Genomic DNA, 24196 nt, shown 5'->3' on the forward strand with positions numbered 1-24196 from the left:
GATGGGAGTGAGGGGAGGTATTTGGGGAATCCGGTGAGGCCAAATCTCATCGACGCTTGGTTTAACGAAGAGTTTGGGGCGCAGCTGGGGTGCTGGGCCCCCTACCAGCAGAGCTGGGCCAGCCCCCCGCTCCCCTTCGTTAGCTGCCCCCCGAGCTCATCAATCAAGGGCCCCCTCTGGTCCCAACCCTGTTAATTAGGATCCCGGCAGGCGAGGGGCCGCAGCGCAGACGCGGGGGCATTTTGTGCTGCAGGCAGCAGTGGGGTTGGGGGGCAGCAACTGGCGGGGGCCTCCTCCAGCCCCTGGTCCCCCCAAAATGAGGAGAGCCCTGATGTTTAGGGGTACTCAGCCCCAATATCTGGAGGATCCTCAGCCCAAATATGTGGGGGAGGCTCAGCCCTGAGAAATGGGGGGATGCTTAACCCCGATGCTGGGAGAAGCTCAGCCCCAAAGTCTTGGGGGTGCTTGGCCCTGATATCTGGGGGGTGCTCAGCCCTGGTGCTGGGGGACACTCAGACCCAATGTTTGGGGGGTGCTCAGCCCCCACGTTTGCAGGTTGCTTACCCACAGTGCTAGGGGATGCTCAGCCATGGTTCTGGGGGTGCTCGCCCCCACATCTGGGGGGTGCTCAGCCTCGGTTACGAAGAGTTTGGGGTGCCGCTGTCCCCAGGGCGGGTCTCTGTCCTGTAGCGCTTCTACGCTATGGGGCCCCTGCCCCTCTGGGGTCTGTGGCGGCCCTGCCCGGAGCCACGCCCCCTCGTCGGAGCCACGCCCCCTGCACGGACACACCACACTACTAACAAGCCACGCCCCCACAGCTCTGGCCACGCCCACTCATGTTAAGCCCCGCCCCCCCGGCGTCCACACCCCTCCCCTTGGAGGCACGCCCCGCCGCTGGTCCGGCGTGACACGCCCCCTTCCCGCCGAGACACGCCCCCCTCTGCCGTGACCACGCCCCCCCGGGCTGTGGCAAGCGCCGCCCCCCCCCTCCCGCCGCCTCGGGGCAGCCGGAAGTCCCTCCCTCCGGTGTTGGGAGGGAGGGGGGGAGCTCCGCGTCACTTCCGCCCGCTCGGTCCGGCATCTTCAATATGGCGGCGTCCTGCGGCTCCTCGCAGCTCCCGGCCGCCGAGCCGCCGCTGAAGATCCCCAAGATGGAGGTGCTGTCGCCGGGCTCGCCGGGAGCGCTGAGCGACGGCAACCCCAGCCTCTCCGACCCCTCCACCCCCAGCGGCGCCTCTCCCCTCGGCCCGGGGCCGGCGGCCGGCGGGGCCGGGCTGGGGGGCGGCGGGGCGGGGGGCCGCGGCGGGGCCTCGCCTTCCGTCTCCTTCTCCCCGGGCGGCGCCGCCGCCGCCGCCGCAGCCGCCGCTTGCCGGGGGATGTCCTGGACGCCGGCGGAGACCAACGCGCTGATCGCCGTCTGGGGCAACGAGCGGCTGGTGGAGGCGCGGTACCAGCAGCTGGAGGGCGCCGGCACCGTTTTCGGCAGCAAAGCCCCCGGCCCCGCCATGTACGAGCGCGTCTCCCGCGCCCTGGCCGAGCTGGGCTACGAGCGCACCCCCTCGCAGTGCCGGGAGCGCATCAAGGTACGGCGGGGCGGGCGGCTCGTCCCCGGGGAGGGGTGGGGGGAAAACAGCCCGGGTGTCCCCGGGCTCCTGCCCGCCCGTGGGATCGCCCCTCAAGGTCTCCCCGTGCCAGCCGTTCTCCCCAGCATCCTGGTTTGTGGGCGACCCCGGGGCTCGGCTCATCCTCTGGCTCTGGGGGGGCACTGTGTACCCTAGGCTCTCCCTATACAGGCAGTTTTCTGGAGCATCTTCTGGCCCTGGCTGTAGGTCCATCCTTTAGTCTCGAGTGTGGGGGGTGCTGCAGCCCCTGGGATCACTCCATCAGGGTCTTCCCGCGCAGGCAGTTTTCCAGAGCATCCTTCCCTCCTGGGTGCAAGGCACCCTCTTCCCTGGGATCACTCCATCAGGGTCTCCCCACGCAGGCAGTTTTCCGCAGCATCTGTTGGCCTTGGCTGTGGGTGTCCCTTGGTCTCAGCCCAGCCCCTGGGTGCGAGGCACCCCATCCTGCGGACTCAGCTGCCTGGCTCCCCACAGCACCCAGCTGGGCCATGTCCTGGGGGGTTCAGCCCTCACACCTACAGCCTCCAGCAGCATCTTTAATACCTGGACACGGCGTCCTTCGGGTTCAGCCACTCGCTTCCCCCCACGTGAGTGGGCTGGGGCAGCATCTTCTGGCCCCTCAGTGTGGGGGAGAACACAGTGTCCCAGCAGTTCAGGTCCCCTTGCATGGCCAGCCCCCAGCACCATCCTTTTCCCTGGGGTTTTTGGGGTGCTGCATCCCCTGGATTGCTTTGGTGGGTACTGAGTGGGTTGACTCAGTCCCCTTACGTGTCCTCCAGCATCTTCTGTCTGTGAGGGGGTGGCACTACCAGCTCCTTGAAGCCCCCATGGGAAAAGGGGGCTCCCAGTTGCTCCAGTAATGAGGGGCAGCCCGGGCTCTGGTTACCCTCTTGCGCTCACGGCTCCCTCTTTTCCTTTGGAGCTGCTTTACAGGGTACAACGTCTTCCCCTGGCTCACAGCAGTCTCAGAAACCTCTTTAATAATTGAGCTGCGTTTCTTCTGGTGGCAAGTTTTAAAGAGGAATCTTTCCAATTCCATCATTCCCTGAGGAAAAGGGAAAAGCTGGGGTTGGTGTCCGACTTGGGAGCAGCTGATCCACGTGTCCCACTTGTACAAAGAGGAGATATTTGGAGGGACTGTGGATGGGGTGGGAATTGCTATGGGTTTTCAGTTTATAAACACGAATGAAGCTTGGAAGGGCCAATTAAATGCACTGAGCTCCCTTCAGCTTTTCTTTTCCCTTTTCATGACCCATTAGACTGCCTGTGCAGCTGCTTAAAATGCCAATTGATTAAAAAAAGTAACATCTTGTTATCGCTAGGACTCAGCGAGGCTGTTTGCTTCTCTTCTGTTAAATACAGCTGTGACAGTGCAGCCAGGCTGGGAATCTCCAGGTATATACACCCAGGCTGCCTTTGATTTGAAAAATATGTGAAATAAGGGATTCTGCAGTATCGAGGATGCTTGGGAATAAGTGGGAGACTCACCCTTCAAACCCTGTTAATTAGAACAGCCTTCATCCCTGAAAGTAGGTGGTCAAAACAAAGTGATCCCCCTTCCTATAGCTGTTTTAGTTTCTCAGTGTGTTTCCCTCGTGTCATCTCATTACCTCTGGGTAGTTTTGGCTCAGGGATTTATTTCCCTTGAATGCATCTAAATATTTTTTGAGAGGAATATTGCTGTACCGCAAAACCTCTTTGCAACCTTGTTTTGTCAGTGGCTTTCAAGGTGCTTGTTGCATAAATCACTTCTGTGAAACTTTGGGCTTTGCCAGAGGCTGATGCATGATGGAGAAGTTTGTCGGCAAGGCTCCGATGGTTTTGGGTTGTGGTGGGAGTTTATGCAGCAGCTGTAGAGGACCGCTACCCCAGTTTTGGCTGCAGGCTCTGCAACCAGTAGTGCTTTGGAGGATGCTGAGCATGGTTGTGAGAAGTCTTCCCATTAAAGCAGCCCAGAACTGGCTGTTCAGGTTCAGATGATGCTTTTGGATGGAGCTGGTCACGGGTTGTGTCTGCTTTGGGGCCAGAGTGAGCGTTTTGGTGACTGCTGGAAGATCCCATCTTCCCAGGAGTTCATGAGCTTCTTGCAGAGGAGGAGTTCTCCCCCTTTCCCTTAATAAGTGATGCTTGAGTGCAGCTTTGCCCATAAAATGTTCAAGCTTGAAAGAAACCACACATCACTTACCTATCAAACAGCGTAGAGGGAATAAAAGATCACAAGGCTTCTATTTATCACCTTGCAATGGCTCCAAGAGCAGCTCATGACAAACATGTTAGATGTTTCTGGATCGATGTGGAATATGTCGGTGAGGACTCCTCTTCAGTACTGTAACATCTGGTTGAAAGATCTGGCTGGGAGCTGTCAGCTTTCCATCAATGTGCTGTCCTGTACCTGTACTCGTTTGCAGGTTGGCCCTGTCCTCAGGCTCTCTGCCGGGTGAAGAACAGCTGTTCAACGCCAGCCGTGTCTCGCACTCATTGGTAAAGACCCTCATGGTGGGCTTTTGGCATCTCAAACGCACTCCAGAGCAGGGCTGGCTGAGTTGTCCTATGCCCACCACGCTGTCGCCTGAGCTTTTGTGTGTCCTGGATGCCCATTACAAGGGTTTTCACTGGTGCAGTCATCTGGAGGTGCAAAAATGTGGCTTTTTGGGCTCGCAGTAGGTTTTTTCACTAGAATCGTGATGAAATGAGCGCTCATCAAAAGCTGGGGTTTCTCACAAGAGCCAAGAGTTGGCCTTGTTGCGGGGATTATTAAGATATTTGTGGTAGCTGCAGCCAAAGCTAAAATCCTTTTTTTTTTTTTTTTTTTTTTGTAGGATTCCAGGCAGAATCAGCAGTGTGTCTCTTTCATGCTTGACCAAGAGCGAAAATCGCTTCTGGGTGTGGAGGGGTCAGTGCCTGAAGGCATCTTTGAGACAGAGTAGGATGACTTGAATGCACTGTTGGAACAAGGGGAGGTCACAGGCACTTCGTAGTCCTCCACTGTTGGTTGTCTGAGCTGATAACAGAACTGGGGAGATGGTGAAGAAGTACCACATAGCCACATCATTCCTTTTATTACCCAGAATGTTCCATATTTCCATGTTTTTATAGGATACTTTTACTTAACGCCCATCAAGGGATGGTAGTGTGAGGATTTGCTGATGCGTTATGAATGTAAATTGTGCTTAAAATGTAGCGGATTCGACTTATTTTATAAATGCGTTTTAGATAAGAACTCAATATTGGCTTTCTTCAGGACACCTGCCTTCCCTGGACTCTGCCAAATCTTGAAGAGCGAGTTAGAAATGAGCTGGAAAGGAAAAAGTCAACTCTGAAGAAGAAAGTTTTCCAGTTGGTCGCGTAGATGCATTCTCTCCTAATTCAAACAGGATGCAAAGTAAGGTCCCAGTTCAGATTTTCGTCTGTCTCTTAACATCTGCATGTGCTTTTCTGCACATAAGCAGTGTTGGCCTGCAAGCTGGGAATGAGACCGCTGTTGGGTTTGAGCCACTCTGGAAGTGTCTGTTTCAAATTTAGGGATTCACACGTAACTGTTCCAGCAGCTTTTCCTGGTCTCTTCCTTCGGAAAGAGACCTTGAATCCGACTTCGTGGCTCTGAGGTTGGTGGACTGATGAGTTCAGCAATTGGGAGCTGCAGGAGGATTGAAACGCCTCTGTTTCTGCCTGTCGGGTTCCCAGAAAAGCTGTCTTGTGCTCTGTAGTTTTCTCATTCTGGTGTGTCAAGTCGTATCCTTAATCCTTGCTTGTTTAATAATTTCTTCTGACTGTCCCTACAGCGCAGGGCTCTCCTTAGAGTCACTTACTAAAGCGCACGTGCTTTTCGTCCAGCCCTCCTCCTATTTCCTATGTTCATGATCAAGGATTTACCCTGCCCTGTGTATCCTGAAACTCATCACCTCTCTGCAGCAGTGCCTGGAGAGCCTTTAAGTTTTAAGGTTTGACCTCAGCACTGGTGTTTTAAGGCAGATGGTGGAATATTTGGCAAAACCCTTTCCAGACTTGCGTGCTGAGTTTGTGCCCTTTGCCTGGTGATGCTGTTTCAGCCAGAGAGCAGGAGGTTAGCTGTTAACTCCAGCTGCTTTTAACCACAGAAAAATGAGCTGTCACCTCATGCTGTGAAGTTGCTGTATGAAGGCCAAAAGCCGGCGTATCCAGTGTGTATTCTTTGAGATCGCTTTCCGTCAGGTAATATGCTGGGACATCATCGTTTCATCTTCTTCCAGCCGTGGCTGCACTGTCAGGGGGATGCTCTGGGAAAGTGCAGGTGAGCTCAAGTTTTACAGTTGCTGCTGACTAGTGCAGAACTGTGCAAGTCAAGGGTAGTTTTCACGCAATAAAGTCTTGTTTTATTTTAAAGGAATGTTCCTGAAACAGTGTGCTCCAGTTGCTTCTTCAATACCAAATCTCCCGAGTTTGTTTTTTTTTTTTAGATCTGTAGAAGAATTTCTGCTTTTGTTGCGTGCATCTTTCTTCGTGGAAGGTGAAATCAAAGTCTTGCTCTCCTGATAGCGCTTTGCTTAGCTGAGCTGTGAGAGGGTTTTGCTGCTAGAAATTCCCTGGCTGCGGTTGCAGCTAGCGAGCCTTCCTCGAGCAGAAAGCAATCCCTCCTTAAAAGTTGCCATTCAGCCGCGGGAGACTGTTAAAATGAATTTGGGAGCTTTTTTTAATATGTCATTTCTTCAGCTACCGCGGAAGTGCAGGTTCCGCTTTTATTTTGCGAGCGAGCTGCTGAAATTTGTCTGCCTCTCCCTGGAGTGGGTGCCAAGCCATTTATTCAGAGAGAAGCAGCTTCAACATCTCTCTCCCAGCAGCAGGAATTCACGAGTCTCGCTGCCGATCACAAACCCCCTCCCCTGGTGTTGGATTTTCTGTATGTAGCGACCTCCTCCTCACCCCAGACGAGTGACTGGAGGTTTCTGCCGAGTTGTGGTTGTCCGCTAAGCATGTAATTTATTTTTCAAAGGAAAAATAAATACCTTGAAGACACTGGTTAAACACTTACAGAGAACGTGGGCTCAAAGGGGAAGAGTGAATGCTGCGAACCCAGGTGAAAAGAGGAGTGAAAAAAATCACACCGGAATATCAGCCGCTGGTGTTCTTTTGCTTTAAGCTATATGTAAAGTGATGATGACAGGGACTTATTTGTAATGGGGCTGTGGTTTAGCTGCTTTACGATGTAAACAATCTATTTTTAAATCTTGCGTGAAGTTGTTTTTAAGGAAGGAAAAGCTCCGTGAGCTAGACTGTCTCAGAAGCGTTGCTTGCTGTAATCTAGTTCGACCTCCTGCGTGATAAGGGAGATTGGATTTCACCCAGATTTTCCTCGTTAGGTCCAATAAAGTTAAGCAGAGTGGCTGTCTTTTAATTTGAAGATCTCAAATGATGGAACGTCAGTATAATTCATAGAAACCAGCCAATTGTCCGCCTTCAAAACAGCTTTGCCTTCTTTTTCTTTTGAATGCATTTTATCTTTGTCTTGCATTTGTTATCTCAAGCCCAGATCCTCATCCGGGTAGCTTCACTGGCTATGATGTTTGCGGTCAGTCTTCAGGTTACCTCCAGATCTTTCCTTGGCTTAAATACATTCAGATGTGCCGGGTTTTCGAGGCTGGTTTGTTTCTTGTTGCACCTTGAAGCCTCTCCAGCAGCCCAGCTTCTTGCTGGAGGATCTCACAGGCCCTGGTAGGTGGGAGCAACTTTCTGTTGATATTTATAAGCTGGAAAAAATAAATTATTTGACAAATAACAGGTTTATTTGTTTTATTCCTTCTTGGATGTGTTGTGGGGCTGTAGCAGAGGAGCATCTCTGGGGAGCAAACCCTCTTGCAGAGCAGCTGCATCTGCTCTTTTCAGCCAGGGTATTTTCAGCCTGGTGTCGTGCTGGTAGGCCTCTGTCTCACTTTGCATGTGCAGGACAAGTGTCTTTACTGTCCAGTAGCTTCTGCAGCTGTGTTGTACATCTGTAATACTCTCGTCTAGTCGTTCTGGCGTACCTGGGTCATCCACTGCTTACTCCTTGGGTGCAAAATGATTCCTAGGGTGAGCTGGGAGCGAGGTGGCAGGTTGTGCTGTTGAAACAGAAACAGTCGATGTCCGAGAACTCATTGCAGAAGGACAAACTTGCTAAACTCAAGCATCTTAATTTGGGAGATTTGTGAACATTAAGTCTTAGTTTGGGAGCAAACAGTTTTTCCCTGTTGTGCTCTTTGACTATGGAGGACTTGGGAAGGTGTTAAAAACCCTCCTCCTGATTTTTATCACTTGTCCTTAGCCAGCACACGCAGGCAGGCGGAAATTTTCGGCATCCCATTGGCATCAGTTATTGCAGAGGCTGCTTTGACGTCAGGAAAGGGTGCCAGCAGCAGTGATGCAAGAGGTGTTGGATGGTTGATGGTGGATTTTATTTATTTCATAAGTGACTGGATGCACCTGAAATGCTCAACAGAATTAAGCTGGTATGAGAGCATACAGCTTCAGGCACCGGTGTGAGGGTGGATGGGCTTTCATTACTCTTCCTGGTTACGTTCCATCCTGCTAAGGGTATAAATTTGGGGGCCAAGTACGTGACGCTGTCTGATCTGCTGTGGTCTCACCAGTTACCGCTGGTTCTGGTGAAAATTTGAGTTAAGGCCACCTTTGGTATTTCACTTCCAGTTTTTCCCGTGGATTTAGATATTGCTCTCCACTGGTGACATTTTCTCAACACAGCTGAAGGCAAGTGGCATGGACCTTCATCTAGAGACCCCAGGATGAGCAGTGACACACTTCTAGAATGGTGGTGTGCATAAAGTTTTTTGGCTTTCTGAACTATGTGAGAAGTCTACCTTGTGGTGCTGCCCATGTTGATGCTTTCTGCTGCTCGGCTGAAGCTTGTTTTGGAGAACAGCATTTTCCCTCCCACCTGCAGGAGGGTTTGTGCTGCTTTTCGTCTTATGGAGGGGCATGTGGCCTCGCTCTGCTCGTTCATTTGAGAGCAAGAAACAGCAGGGATTTGGGTCTGTATGGTCTCTCACGGCTTACTGGGAGTGGAGATGTGACCCACAGAGTACATCTCAGGCCTCTTGGTCCTGACTGCTGCAGTTTGGATTTGTGGGTGGCGTAAAGATGCTTGTCATGATCCCAGCAGGTACGTGAAACTTCAGGTTTGATTTTAGGAATGAGCATGTTTCTGACGGCAAGACAATTACGCAAGTATGGCCTTCGTTGCTTTAAAGTAGGCAGGGGTGGGTTTGAGCAGGTCATGCCAAAAATAAGTTGAACCTTATCCATGTGTCCTCTGCAAGCCAAGTTCTGCCTGTAGCACACATCCATCCCATCTCTTTACAGAGCTAAAAGTCATTGGCTGTGGTGGGTATGGACATGGCAGAGGGTTTTGCTGGTCTGCCTTCTCAAGCTCTAACTAGCTACTCTTCTCTTCCTTCAGTGCTGTCTTATACCAGGAGCTCAGTACATCGGGAAATGGAGGTGCCCAGCCGTCTGCCTTTCCACAGGCAAGACTGGAGAGTTTCTTCTCTCTAGTTGTCTATCCCAATTAGCATCAAATCCCTGAGAGGGGTATGAACAATTTTATCCTCAGCTCTCTAATAGCAGCAACTGATGGAGCATCATCACAGGTGGCTGTTTTGAGGTATAGCCTGCTGCTGCCGCAGGGAAGTTCAACATCTCCTGGCACTGTGTATGTGTTGACTGCTTGACTTCCTCACCCAGCCGGGCTGCGGCTCGTTGTACCCTGGCTTCGTTCCCTCTTGGTTGTTAGCAAAGTCCTGCCTCATCTAGGTTGACCCCTGCAACTGGCTGTAGTGCTTCTGTAGATAACTTCTGTCTGGGCAAGAGCTTACTTTTTTTTAATATGGTTAATTGTGATATAGAAATGGGCAGTGGTGGAAAATCCACCGTGTCTTTTTGTTAGGCCCTAGCTCTGGCTAACTAACCCAACTTAAAAACACGTACTTTACCTGCCTTGACTGACATCCCTTATCTGTGTCTTCTAGGATGACTTTGCTTCTTCAGGTCATTATCCAAGGAGATCTCTGGTTCTCATCTCAAACAGATGATCATCTTGTTTGCGTTCCCCTTCACCAGCCTTCTCCTCTTGGGACATTCCCATGGCTTTCCTTGTTCCGTGCTGGATCCAAATCCTTCAGGAAGTCCCTGTGCATTTGGGCACATCAGGACATGGTTGAGGCTTTGTTCTTTGGTGCAAAACATGATTTATTTTGACTGCTGGCCTGTCCCCGAGTGCTGCGATCTGGGAGATGTGCAGCTGCCTGTGGGGTTGGAGCCTTTGCAGACAGGTCCGTGGCAGCTCCTGCATTCATGCCTGCAAAGTTTTAAGGGTGAGTTTGTGCAGGGCTGCTCATGTTTTGGAGAGGAGTATTACAGCTTGGTGTCTTATGTTGAAGTCATCACCTACCTTTCTGCAGTGATGTATGGCGGTCTTGAGAGTTTAACGTGTTTTTCTTCTCATTTTATTCTGGATAGACCACAGAGATAGGGTTTCTTGTGGCAGTATCCCATGTAAGTCTCATGTTCTCCTGCCTTGCACACATCTTTTAACCTAGAAGTTCATGGGCTAGCAAGTTCAGCAGAGCTATCAGACTACTGTAGTCAGTTCTGCTTCCTTCTAGTCCCACCATCCAACTCAGGAATGAAGACTTCAAGAAGGAAGGAAGACTTTGCCAGTCATCCCTATATGTCCTACAACCACTCCAGGCTTCAAAAGCCGTTTCTTTTGTCCCACTATAGTTCCATCTCGTGTTGCATGATGAGGGAGGAAGCTATTTGATACTGCTGTTCTTAATTTGGGATGCAAAGCCAAGATCTCCCCTCTCCCATTAAGTAAAAGAGCATCTCCAGAGCTGCATATTGTGCTAAGTGGTGCTCTCTGCCATCGGGAGCCCTTCTAGGCCAGCTGCTATCATTTAATTGACTTAAATAGATGAATGTAGACATGCCTATAGACCACCTCACTGCTCTACAGAGCCCATAGCATCTCCCTGAGTACAAGGATGTCTTGAATCAAGGACCTAGAGTTTCTTGTGTTGGACCATCTCTGGGGTTATAAAAAGCTTGCTGTGGTGTGATTCTCCCTCGTTTTTTTGCTTGGGGGAGGGCCGTGTCCACAGCCTTCCTCAAAGTCAATTTCTAAGGCTTTTTTGATTGTCATGCTGCAGTTCCTGCAGAGTGATCGGTTCTCCGGTGACTTCGCTTGTAGAGAAGATGAGGGATTGTAAGTTAGAAATGGTGAGAAAATCCACGTTGAGCTTTTTGACTGTCTCCTCCTTTGGATTTCATATTTATAAATTAAGCGGGGATAATCTGTCTTCGTATTGCAGGCAGCGTTGCAGAACAGTAAGCAAAAGCCCCGGTCTCTTCCAGTCTGTGCAGTCACTGGGCAGTTATCAGGTCTGTTTTCAGTTACTTGTCGTAAATTTACCGGTTTGTTGTCTGTCTGTATCAATATATGTATGTGCACTTTAGGAACCACGGAGCAGGAGTTGAGCTGGACACCAGGAGGAGTAGAGGAGGTGCGTAAGAAAAACCTAGATCTTAAATTTTGGCAACCGGAATAACCTGCTGGGAGAAAGGTGTCTGAACCATTGAGTGCTATATAATATCCAGGGGAGATTTCCTGAAGTCCCAGCAATTATTTAGGTCTTACAGGGGTCTCTGAAGGAAATCACTGTGGGAGGTACAGGCAACTGCAGAGAGTGGCATCGATGTGGTCCACCTCACCCCTGTCACGCAGAAGCCTGTGGGCATCCGTGAAACGGGGCTGACCCATGTTACTCAGAGGTGAACATCACTTAAAGAAGTGGTAGGGCTGCCTGTTGGAGAAACTTGACAGTGCCTCCAAGAAAAGAAGAGCTAGTGGGTATCTCTCTTCTCCAGGAAACAAGACCAAGGAGCCACCGTCTGCTTGGCCACAGGCCTTCTGATGCTTTTTGAAAGCACCAAACTTGAGATTATTTCACTCAAATTTTAGGTTATCTGCTGCCAAAAGTGGAGGTAAAAGATGGCTCACACAGCCAGGTCCAGAAGCATCTAGTCAGTAACCTCAAAAGTGCCCTTGACTTGCAAGAGTGGTGATCAGCAAGAGTATTGCTCATTTGGTTTTGCCCCCTTTCTGCGTTGCTCCCTTTAATTCTTGTACTAGTCTCCGTTGTTTTGATGCTAAATTATTTTCACGGTGCAATAAGCCAGTTTGCAGCCTGAATTAAATTACTACTGAGCTACAACCCAGTGTGAGATACTCAATGACTCCATCTGTAGGGAGAGATGTTTTGAAGCACACACTTAAAATAGAACAAGTGGCTGTGGATGTCAAGCATTCCCAAGAGGGTTTGGCCAAGGGTATTGATGTTTTTTGGTTAACTGTGCTGGAGATGGTTTGTTTAGCTTAAAGGCTGCTAATAAATTCAGCTAGAGGCTCTAAATCTGCGGTTTACTCTGATGGATAAGCTGAGACAGATGTAAGAACCAGGGTTTGGGAAATATAGTTCAAAAAAATCTGACTTGGGTGGATTTTAGAAAGAGTCTGGGAGTGGAACAAGTTTTCCTGCATGGCTCCATGAGATTTGAGCTGAAAGAAGAGAAGTTGGAGTGTAAAAGCTGGGCAATGCGCCCCCCAGTGTGCTTTTCCAGGGCAAACTGGTCCATTTAAAACTGCCTCGATGTTCGCAAGGGGTTCTTGTTGCCAAATTTTAACAAATAAATTTATCTGTACCCCTCAGCCCTAGGGAACACAGTTTGCCTGCAGTGAATATTGTCACGTTTCGTGGCTGGGTCCTTGGTTCCATGTTGAAGTAGCCATTTGGTTTTGACCCTGCTTGCAGGCAAAAACTTAAAATTTGGGGGTAGAATCAGGTAGGGTTCCACTTTCAACCACTGAATAATTCTGGTCTTATTGCTGCCTGTGTATTTATATGGTGTGGGGGTTTTTTATTTTTTGTTCTCTTTGTGTGTGTGTTGTTTTTGGGGGGTTTTTTGTTTGTTTGTTTGTTTTTTTTTTTTTTAAACAGCAGGGTAAAACTGACTTGCTGCTTAGCAGTTTTGCTTCTGCTCCCAGGGCCCTGAATATTGTGAAGAAACTGGTTAGAAACTAATTCCTTTCATGCTGATGCTGTTAAACCAGTTATATCAGGAGCATTAGGCAGGTTCAAGCTTTCTGGAAAAGGTGCCTTTTGGGGAAAAAAAAACAAGAGGTTTTTGCAGTTATGTGTGCCTGAAAGTCTATTACAGTCTTCTTCCAGAAAGTAAGGCAACAGGACTAGTTCTTCCCCAAATTAATGCCTCTCGAACTCCAGAGATGGCTTTGCCATTCAAGCTAGAACCTGAGCGATCTAAGAAATTTAATATGGAAAAAAAAAAATGTTCTCTAGTAGTCTACCAATCCAAAACCCATCAAGATCCATCAAACCTGGGGCGCATCATTATCTTTCAAAAATAGAGTGGTGGTAGAATTAAATCCACATTGAGGGATGCACATAAAGATTTTTGATTTTTTTTTTTTTGAATGTTGCTCCAGATTAGGGGAGAAATGTGGATGGAAATCGTAGGCTTATATGGTTTTGCCTTGCTGTCACACAGCGAGCACGGTGCACCGGCTTGACTGTCGGTGCAGGATGCTAAAAGGATCACCAAAAGTAGACCAGGTTTTTGCATCTGTCTGTCTGGAAGGTTTTGGCCTCAGCACTGTTTTTAAAGGCTTATTAGGCAGAGCTGTCTTAGTACTGTTTCTTACTTAATGCTTGATATCAAAGTCTGGGAATTTGGAGCATTATTGATTTGACCTCTTTTAAATTTCAGCAGCTTCACAAGAGACAGAGTGAGTTAGTAAGGAATGCAAAATATGTAAGTAATATACATTTTCCTAGCTGAATAGCTTAGGCATATACATTTTTTACCTTGTGTCTTTTTACCAGAGTAAGGAAAGTTGGACCATCTTTGCTTTGGGGGACTCTTCTTTCTCTTTTCCTTTCTCTCTCCTCCTCGCTTCACCTTCTCCAAGCTGTGGGCACAACACCAGCTCTGCTTTCTCCTCCTCGTAGTAGGTGTGCATTTTCTTGGCTGGTTGGTATCTCTGACTGGGGGTCTCTTGGTATTATTTTTTTTTTTTTCCCCCCCCCTATGTTACATAGCAGATCTGGGGATTTTTTTTTTTTTAAGTGGGGAAGAGAATAAATCACCTGAGTTAAATCTGATGAACCTGTAGCTGCTACGCAACTTTGTCCTGTGTCATGGATGTAAATGCTAAATCACTGCAGTGGGAACGTCGGATACGTACGATGCTTCCTGGCGGGCGTAGATTAATTTGGGAGCATTGCATTTAGCTTGTGAGTGTGGGGCAAATCCTGATAAGCAGAAGCTAAAAAACAAACCAAAAAAAAAAAAAAAAAAAAACCCACCAAACCCTAAACTCTGCCTAGCAGCTGTGTAACTGCAAGTGAATGTGTGCTCTTCCAAGCTGTTGCCACATGATTAACGCGCCTTTTTTTCTGTCTTAGACCCTTCGCAGGTGCTACAGCCGGGTGAAGGAGCATGGGGTTGGGAAGAGGAAAAGCAGCTACACGTTTGAACAGCTGGAGCAGGTGTTTGGGCAGGGAGGATGGGACTCCCAGCCCTGCCAGCCTGTCCTCATCAACAGCAGCGGCTTGTACCAGGAGCTGGAGTCGGACGGCAGCACGATGGAGGAGTATTCGCAGGAGGACTGGGGAAACCACAGTCAGGATCTTCATTGCTACCAGACTGGTGAACAGGAATTGGGTAAGAAATCACATCTTGGTGCATCTTCCATCCTCTGATTTTACCTGTGCTCCGTGCTTATACCTATCTCACATACATATCTCAGTGCCAGCTTTCATGTTTTGGACATAATGTGCTCACGGTGCTAAACACTTGATGTCCTTGGGGAGAAAAGGGAAGGAGGATTCCCCAGTTCATCATCAAAAGCAAACTGTGGTTCCCGGAGTATTTTGGGAGCGGGACTTGAGTTTAAAGAGCCTAGCAGGGGGAAAGAAGGGATGTGTGGCCAGAAACAGTGGAAGGGGAGGTGACATGTTCCCTGTCTCTCCTTCCCCTGCTCAGTTTTACTTCCCCTCATGGTGTTGGGGAGGCGTTTTTCCTTTCAGTGGTACCCTGCTTTTGGAGGTCCTTGAGCACCAGCTGAACCTGTGTGTTACCATTCAAACACAGTTCAAACTACTGCTATTAATACCAATGACTATAAAAACAAATGTTGCTGCTTCTTCCTATATTCCCTAACTGGTGTGTTTGTTTTAAACATGTAAATATGCTTATATACAGATGTTGGCCTTTTTTAAATGAAAAAAAAGGCAAACAAACTCACACTTCCAGATTGAGACCTAAACCAAACCCCTCTGCATGCTTTTCTTGCCTGAATTATTGGTGTCTCTGCATAAGAATCAAGATGTTAATTAATCTGGAGATTTGGTTGTTGCTGGTGGATTACTGAGCTTTGTTAAATCGAGCAAGGTACCACGTACTTAATTGAAAACGCACACTGATCTGAACATTTTTGTGAAGTGGGTTTCTTTAAGCATAGGTATATCTCCTGAGTCAGTGATCTTATGGGTGCGTGTTCCTGCCTTGCCTGAGCAAGGGGGTTATTTTCATGGCTGAAACTTATAAGTTGATCAAATTCAGCGGAGACCCAAGCAAAGGGGTAGTTAGAAGGTGAATTGGAAAAAGGCTCTTGGTGCAACGAGGTTTTTTTTTCCCCCTCATGATTTGTAGGATGAAGGAGGGAGAGGAGAGGCAGACACTTATCTGTACACATCTGTGTTCAGGGGACTGGTGAATTAAGATGCTTTGAAAGAGGCTTAAATCACAGTTTAGTGTTAAAATTTGCAAGTTGGCTGTTAACTACGTTCCAATTCTCTCAGACTTCTTCCCTGGGGGATTTAAAAGTCAGAAATATGTGGGGGAGAAATGGTGGGGAGAAGACGACATTACAAAACATATGTAAACGATGGCTAATTCTATCTAGTTTGACTCATTCTGGTGAGTCAAACTGTGGTCTCCTGGTTTGTCACCGTTTTCCTTCAGTCAAATCAGAGACATTTGTGTGCACTTGGGCTGATGATATTCTTAATGTTCAGAGAAGTTATGAGAAAAGCACTTAGCACACAACATCTAAATGGAATACAGATGCATTTGTTCTGGTGCTTGCTCTTCAAATGTGCCATTGAAAGCAGAATAGCCTTTTTTCTTTCTGTTCCTCTTTTTTTTTTTTTTTTTTTATTAAACAATGCAGTGTGCAATTAAATTGATTTGTGATTTAATAGCAGGAATTGTAGTCTTGTCCTTGAAAGGTTTTGCACTTGCAGAGATAGATTCAGGTCTTAACTGACCATGTCTCTTCCAACGAAAAAAAAATATTATTCAGTTACAGAGGATTTAGGAACTGGAGCTCTCTTGTGCAGAACTCTAATGGACTGACTGGCTTAGGAAGCAACCCTGATTATTTTTTTTTTAAATTTAATTTCAGCATTTAAAAAAAAAGAAAAAAAGCCCCAGGAACATTATTTAAAATATAATTATGTGTTGGAATTTTACCTTTCAGATGAAATGCCTACCACCAAAAGAACATTAAAGATAAAACAGGAATCTTCAGAAGACACGCAGTAAGTAATTTATGAATGTTTTACCCTGGAATGTATTTCCCTGGGGATGTTGTGCAGGAGGGGAGGATATTTGAAACTTCTGATTATAATTATAAATACATTGTGAAAGACTATTCATACAGTTGAATCTGCTTTATGCATTATTCCAGTTACCTCAGAACATCTGAAAAGCTTCACAACTCTGTTACTTCTTGGCTTCAGCGTCATTCAGCAAATGAAACGACTTACTATGTGAATGCAAGGACTTTAAAATGCGGATAAAATACACGTCAGATTCATTAGGGATGTGTGTGGGCAGGCTGCAGGTATCGTGACACAAGGCCATGCTCTTGGATCTATTTGTAATCTGTTGTTCTCTCCATCTGCCTGAAGTTTGCCCCTTTAGACGTAAGGAAAAAAGAGAATATAGGAGGAATGGAGGGAAAAAAAGTGAGAAGAGGGCCGCAGCACCCTGGTAATAGTGTGTACTGTTGGCTTGGTGTGAGTAATGCTTACAAGAGAAGTTCATGCATTTCCCTTCCTTGGTGGGAAGGCATGCCAAAGCTTGAGATTTTTCTTCTTTTTATAACTTTCCAGAGCTGACTCGAAACCTTTTGGATTGGTTTAATCTGACAAATACTGGAGTGTTGCAAATGCTTTGAGCATGTGAATCTCCCTTGCCTCGCCAACAATAACACAGAGCATTTCAAAAAAAATGAAAAGAATTGTGCTGTATTTACTCAGACCAGGGCTACTTTCTTCCAACCTTTAGGGTTTTAAAACCCACGGGGTGGTTGTAGAGCCGTCTGTGATAGGAGTGAGCCATCGCGGATTGGCTGGCAGACCCTTCTGAGTGGCTTTCACACAGGAGCTCCCCACGAGCAATTTGTAGTGTCATCTGAAGTCAATCTGGTATTTCCTATGCTGGAAAACGAGCTGCTGGAGGGTGGGAAGTCATCAGCACTGTGTATGTTAACACAGTGTCCGTGGTTAGTAATACAACAGAGACTTTTTACTGTAGCTAAATGAAAACAAATCCTCCAAAACCTAAAAAAATAAGAGAGTAATAAAAAAAAAGAAGCTTCCATTGCAATGGCCTAGCTTCATCAAATTCCTCCCTTGAGATGGATTTTGGTGGTACCTGAATGTGACTTTTTTTCTTAACATGGAGCAAATTCAGTTTAGCAACTCAGGGATGACCTGGGGAAAAAATAATGTTTTTCAGTATAAATGTTACTATTGCCTCTTTGAACAGTTTCTTAGGACTCTTCTGGGATAATTTTACCTATCAAGGTGTGCTCTAGGGAGATGGGTAGGAAATAATCCTGTATTTTCTCATGTGGGGGTTTGGGCTGCCTGAATCTTCTGTTCCAGGTTGTGATGGTTTAAACCAGGCCGGCAGCCCAGCACCACACAGCCTGCTCGCTCACCTTCCCCTTCCCTGGGGAATGGGGGAGAGAGTGGGAGGGGTGAGGAGACTCGTAGGTTGAGATAAAAACAAGTTAATAATTTCAATAAAATAAAAGAGTAATTTTACTATATAAGAAAAATAATAATGACAGAAAATACAAATGGGTAATGCACAGTGCGATTGCTCAGCACCCACTGACCGATGCCCAGCCCGTTCCTGGCCAGTGATCCCAGAGAAGAGAGAATCCTGAAACCACCATCCCAAAAACCTGAGTGGAGCTTCTGGATCAACCCTTATCTATACACTGAGCATGACGTTACAGGATATGGAATATTCCCTTGGCCAGTTTGGGTCCGGTGCTCTGGCCAGTGATCCTCCCCAGCTTCTTGTGCACCTGTACACAGGCAGGACACGAGTTGCAAAGTTCTGGATTTCTTTGCAACAACTGAAAACATCAGTGTGTTATCAGCATTCTTCTCATACTAAATCCCTCACTGAATCCAAACCCCAGCACTGTTCTAGCTACTGAGAAGGAAGGGAGAAAAAAAAAACAATTCTATCCCAGCCAGCACCAGGACATAGGTTTTGATGTGTAGATGGATGGCTGGATTGGATTTGGTAGACTAGACCTTTCAGACTTTTCTGGTGTGTGTTTTTTGTTTGTTTTTTTTTTTTATCCCCAAGTTCTGTCTAAAATGCACAGAAGTCTCTGAACTCCCGGGCATCTTGTGAAGCCTGCAAGTGATAAGCCCATCTTACGTGCTCAGTGGAAGCACAAAGTATCTTCCAACACAGAGATTTGCTGAAAACTGCTTTCCCCTCACCCGGCCTCTGTGAGAGCAAAGAACTTTTAAACTCTTAGTAGATTAAAAGCAGTCAGGATAAATGTGGCTGATACGAAGATAAGCTGGGTATTTATTATCTTCAAAAAACAGATTTGCATCTATTCTTAAAAGCCACAGATGATAAATAGATGCCAAAATTTTTCACATCTTTGGTCAGCGTTTTAAAATACATAAAACTTATTTTAAAGGAGGTCGGGCTTCATTTCATCTGCGTTCTTCATCTAGTGCAGATTTTCAGAAGAAATAATCTCAATAAAATGGAAGAGAGTGGCAGTGAGTTCGGATTCTCTGCTGAACCTTGTGCTGCACTTTCTGATGTGGAGAAATTGCAGTGTGGTGATGCTGGACTGCAGGCATGTGTTTGCATATTGCTAAAAATCCTGTCTTTGCTTCCCCCTTGCTGTCCCCTGGGATTTTTGGAAGGATTTTTTGGAGCTAAGCAACTCATAGTAAAACCACAGGAGCACTGTGATGTTATTTTTCTAGCAGAGAGGGTGGGAGAGTGCCACCAGGATACTTGCTATAGGAAACGTATTGCTGAGCTCTCCAGGTGCTGGAATTTATTCTGGCTCTTCTTTTCCTGATAAAACACACACGTGTGAGGCTGCTGTTGCTTCTCAACTGACCCCAAACCTGCAGAAACAGAGGGAGCTCACTTCACTCCTGCTGCCTGCAAGGGGTTGGGCTGCTCCTGCCAGCTCGGCCAGCGCCGGGACCTGATCCTGCACCAACAAACCTAACGTGCTGTATCTCCAAGCAAGCTGCACAGCACGTTAGCATGGACAAAGCTGCCTCTCTTAGCTCCAGGTAGTAAATAACCGGCCTCCAAAGACACACAAGGGGTTCCCTTATTTCCCGGGTTGCCCTGTTTTCGGCGGTGTAGGAAGAGAAGAGCAATAGGTAAGCTGTGTCCGGGTCCCGTGCTCCCTCAGCTGGACTCTCCCTCCCCACGTCAGCTCTGCTGTTGCATCCCTTTGGCACGCTGCTGCCTCCAAATAAACTGTTTTGAAAAGTGAAACACTACTTAAGACTCTGTTCTGCTATTTTAAATTTATTTGAGGAGCGGTTTTATTCACTGTGGGCTTTGTGAAGATGAACTAGAAAAAGCTTGGGGAGCTGGGTCCTTCACTGAAACCAGCTGTTTCAGCCTCTTTGAAGTCTGCTTTTGTTTGGAAACAGTGCCTTAGAACAAATTTGCACCATGTCTTGTCTCCCGTCTTTCCTCATTTGAATTGCAAAAGCTTCCGGGGAGAGAGAAATGCAGATGGCCAGTCTCCAGCACTGAGGTCGTGGTTTGATGGTAGAGTAAAATCCAGCTCTAGGGCACCTTCTGCAGATGAAAAATGAGATTGCCTTGTGCCGCACCGTGCTGATAGAGGATAAACCCTCTGCTAGCTCAGATTTTTCTATTGAAAAATAAATAATAGTAACAATTTGACTCTTACTGCTTATAATACCTGTGCTCGGCCAAGTCGTGGAGATGCTGGATAGAGCCTGGGAAAGTGAAGCTCAGCAGGGCAGCTACTGAGCCGTCGAGTCCTGGTGTAAGTGGGAAGAGGAGATGCCAAAACTGAAAAGCAGAGCTTTTTAATTTTTTTTTTTTTTTTTTCCCTATTGCTTCCTCTGTGCTCAAAGTGATGGATTCCCTCTGTGGAAAGCCCTTTTCTCCCCTACGTGAGGTGCTGCTGGAGATCAGCTCTAGTGAAATTATTCTTCTTCCCAGCAGGAGCAGTTTGAGTGACTAATTTTTTTTTTTTTCACCAAAGCTTCAGCTCTATTTTGTGCTGAACTAAACTTAGTGAGAATATTTATAGTGTAATTAATAAAGGTGGGAGCTTTTGAGCTTTTTTTTTTTTTTTGGTTCTTAGCTCTGTTCCTCCACTGTTGAATGAAAATCTACCCACGCTGCTTTCTCCTGTCTCTGGGTTTGGATGGGACTGCTTTCTTTAAAATTGAGTTCAGCTGTCTCTCTGGAGTCAAATGAGTTTATAACAGCGGTGAAACGCGGGCTCTGTGCTACCAAACAGCCCTGAGCCGAGCCAGCGCTGACTGTGTCCCCTTGTCTGTCTGCTCCCCAGGAGGTGAACTTGCACTTCCAAAAGTCTAAAAAAGACGTTTTACAAGCGTAGCAGTGCTGTGCTGCTCAGCGTCTGGAGAGCGTTGGGGAAGCTGTAGAGAAGCTTCAAAACAGTTCAGTAGTTTGTGTGTAAATATAAATGGATTTGGGTGTTTTTTTCTTGTACACTGTTTCTCTCCTTGCCTTCTTTGCTGCTGGGGGGAAGTGGAAATGACTCCTCAGAAGTAATGTAAAATAAGGAACAGGAGTTTATTGACGATGCAGCGGGTGTTTTTAAGAGCCCCTGGCTCAAACAGCTCTGCTTGCCGAGTAGGTCCCCTCCTTGGTGCTCTAGAAGCTCAGTTTTGCTCTGATTGTGGCAGAGATGCCCTGGCTAAAACGCCTTTTGAGGTCTATCCAGGAATGTTCTGGCGTGGCTGCTGCTGCTCCATAGTGTGGGGCAGAGCTTGGGCACCCCACCTGGGGTTTGCAGATCGCATGTGCCCCGACCACCCTGCGTGCAACTGCTCGACGCTGAGCCCACGGCCTTCGGTCCGCGCGTGGAGTCGCTGGGTCACCTAAAACACAACCAGCACGTGGAGAACCTTCCCCAAATCACATCGGTTAGATTTACACCTAGAACAGCAAGCTTTTGAGACGAGAGGCCGTGAGGTTGGACCTCTCCAGCACCATGGGAAGGGTCTGCAGCTCCTAAACCTTTTTTTTTTCTTTGAATCCTTCTATCAGTATGACGGAAAGAGAGGCCGCCTGCTCCACGCAGGGATTTAGTGGGCAGAAACGCAGCTGCCGGAGTCTCAACTCCAGGTGTATCCTTGTGCAGTTTGTGGGGGGTCACATCTGCTCTTGCTTGAAGACCTTCGTGTCCCTCACCGGTCTGATGCCCCGACTCTTGGTGGGAGCTGTTGGGAAAAGCTGCTTTGAGGGAGTTCAAGCGATCTTCACGAATGCAGCGAAGGAACACACGAGAGGGGGGAAGTTGGTGCGTGTCCCGCGGAGGAAGAAAACTGCTGTTGCCTGGGTACAGGGACTAAAGATGCAGTATCTTCTCCCAGAGATCAGAGGAGGAAAGATCTCCTCGGGGGGCGTGCTGACACCCATGCGAGTGCAGTTCAGCTTTACAGACGCGACGCAACAGAAAAAAAGGGAGGAGAGTTGCGTGGAGCAAGATTTGAAATCCCATTTGTTGGACCAAGAGAGATTTCTCCATTTCCAAACGAGTTGCGTTATCTTCCTACAGCTTTGATTATAGGACAGTAACTCCTAAAATTAGTAGTTTCTCCCTGCTTGCTAATTACGCCCTAAGTGTCTCATTCATCCTGGAGGAAGCTGTTGCAGCTTGCTTCAGGCGCACGCGAGCGCTCGCTCCTGATCACTCAGCAAAGCCTAAATCCCTCCGTGGAAACTCGCTTCGGCGCCACTGTCGTTACCGGGAGCGAAACGAAATCTTTGGAAACACAGGGATTTCTTTGTGGGACATCCCGAGGGATTTCTGTTGTCCATCCCGAGGGATTTCTGTTGTCCATCCCGCAGCGGGTCTGGGCGCCGATTATTTTCCGCCGCCGGCACTTTCTGCTCCGTGGGGTCGGTCCCTTGAGCCGTGGGTGTGATCCAGTGCTGGGCTGGAGCCTCCCGGAGCGGCTCGGCGCTCGCTTTGTGGTTTTTACAATTAGAGCCCCATTTGCTCGCGTTAATTTGGGAATAATGGCGAGGCAGGAGCGTTGTGAGTGGCGGCTGTAAATTCGCTCAGTCCGCCCCGGACCGTGTGCCGGTGGGAACACGTGGCTGTAGCGAATAACCCAGTGACTGAGTTTGCATCTGTTCAGCGGCGCCAAACACGGGCTTGCTTGCAACTGCTTTGAAGCAGCACAGGTAGAAGCAGGACATCCCCACCGTGTGGGTTTTTTGGGGGTTGGTAAGAGCAGAAATCTTTTCTTCGGAAGCTGAATTTGGGGGTTTATCAGCTCTCGTTTTCTTTACCAGGTTATCCCCTGCGGAACTTTCTCCTATCCAGCAGAGATTGTTGGTTTACTTGAGATATTGGAAGAAGAGCTTGGGTTTGGGGTTTTTTTTTTTTGTGGTTTTGCTGAGATCAATTAAAAGCCCATCAGTGTGGCGTTCCAATCCATAAACTCACCTAGCAATGTCGGATGTACGTAGTAATAAAATACCCCACAGCCTAAAAAGCAGCTGAGAAAGCTGAAAGGGATGATTTTCCGCAGGTCGGTGTGTTCGCCGGGATGGTTTTGCAGCTCCAGTTTACTGATGCCTTTATCCTTCTCTCCGTGTTTTTTAATTTCCAGGAAGCGCGACGTCATGCAGAATATAATGCAAATCTTGGAGTCGGTCCAGTTGAAGTGGGAGCTGTTTCAGAGCTGGACGGACTTCTCCCGGCTCCACCTTTCTAACAAACTGGCCATTTTCGGCATCGGTTACAACACCCGCTGGAAGGAGGATATTCGTTACCACTACGCGGAGATCAGCTCGCAGGTCCCCCTCGGCAAGCGGCTCCGGGAATATTTCAACTCGGAAAAACCGGAGGGTCGGGTTATCATGACCCGGGTGCAGAAAATGAACTGGAAAAACGTTTATTACAAATTCCTGGAGATCACCATCAGCGAAGCCCGGTGCCTCGAGCTGCACATGGAGATCGACTGGATCCCAATTGCTCACTCCAAGCCCACCGGAGGAAACGTCGTTCAGTATTTATTACCGGGAGGGATCCCCAAAAGCCCTGGCTTGTATGCCATCGGTTACGAAGAATGCCACGAGAAGCCCCCCTCCCCTCTCGCGGAGCACAGGGGCCCCGACCCTGGCAACGAGACTCAAGGGGAGCTGGAGGTCCCCTCACCCCAAGCCTCCCTCCGGGTGGATATGGAATCCGCCCGGATTATCTACTGTTACCTCGGCATTGCCGAGGTCCGGACTCTACAGCAGTGCCTGTTTTTACACTTTCAGGCAAACACCAAAACCTTCAGCAAAGATTGGGTCGGGATCAACGCCTTTTTATCTCAGAACTGCGTCGTAGAGCCCGGCGTGTCGCCCAAATCCATCTACATCAAATTTGTGGAAGTGGAGAGGGATTTTCTTTCCGCCGGCTCTTTGGTAGAGTGCCTGGAAAAAGCCATCGGATACCCCTTAAAATTTAACAACTGAGTCTCGTCCTTCATAAGGATTAGGGCTTGCTGCCCCTTTTTTTTTTCCATCTCGCTACCAGACGCTTTCGGATCCTGTCCGTTCACAGCCGGGCGAGTCGGACTTTTCCGCCTGGAAACGAGTTTTGGGGTGACGAGCAGCTTGTGGGGGGGCTTCCCCCGAGCTCGTCCCCAGCGAGCGAGCGTGTCCCGGCTCTCCTGCCGAACAGACCGGCCGGTTTTCCTACCGGAGCGGCGCGGCGGGGAGAGGAGAGGAGAAGCCCCCGGCCCGTGAAACGACTGTAGGTACATTCCACATCGGACAAGCGCGTACACGTGGTGTTTTCATTGGAAAAGCTGGTTTTTTGGGGGTTTTTTTCTTTGTTCCACGGTGTCTCATTTTTACACATCCGTCTCTCTCTCAAGTGTTATTACGGATCTGAATAAATAAGCAATAGATAACGGCAAGTTAAACGTTGA

The 24196-nt window shown here is 48.1% G+C and overlaps 1 protein-coding gene across 9 annotated transcripts; it reads left to right on the plus strand.

The window, feature by feature from the left end:
- The first annotated feature begins 1073 nt into the window (after positions 1-1073).
- On the plus strand, positions 1074-24190 carry MSANTD2 (Myb/SANT DNA binding domain containing 2). Of its 9 annotated transcripts, none has more exons than XM_042800623.1 (5): positions 1074-1583; positions 13437-13481; positions 14135-14393; positions 16213-16273; positions 22886-24190. In XM_042800623.1, the coding sequence occupies exons 1-5, from the start codon at positions 1089-1091 to the stop codon at positions 23736-23738; spliced, it is 1713 nt and encodes a 570-aa protein (XP_042656557.1). In that variant the 5' UTR covers positions 1074-1088; the 3' UTR covers positions 23739-24190. The 9 variants fall into 9 exon arrangements, 8 of the variants coding, with proteins under 8 accessions (XP_042656557.1, XP_042656560.1, XP_042656558.1 ...); XM_042800626.1 differs by lacking the exon at positions 22886-24190 and adding an exon at positions 16423-17713; XR_006166058.1 differs by lacking the exons at positions 16213-16273; positions 22886-24190 and adding an exon at positions 11109-11155 and having other exon boundaries at positions 14135-14174.
- The last annotated feature ends 6 nt before the right edge of the window (positions 24191-24196 follow it).

The sequence above is a fragment of the Tyto alba genome, unplaced genomic scaffold, assembly GCF_018691265.1.
Source record: "Tyto alba isolate M040663 unplaced genomic scaffold, T.alba_DEE_v4.0 Super-Scaffold_32, whole genome shotgun sequence".
Classification (NCBI taxonomy): domain Eukaryota; kingdom Metazoa; phylum Chordata; class Aves; order Strigiformes; family Tytonidae; genus Tyto; species Tyto alba.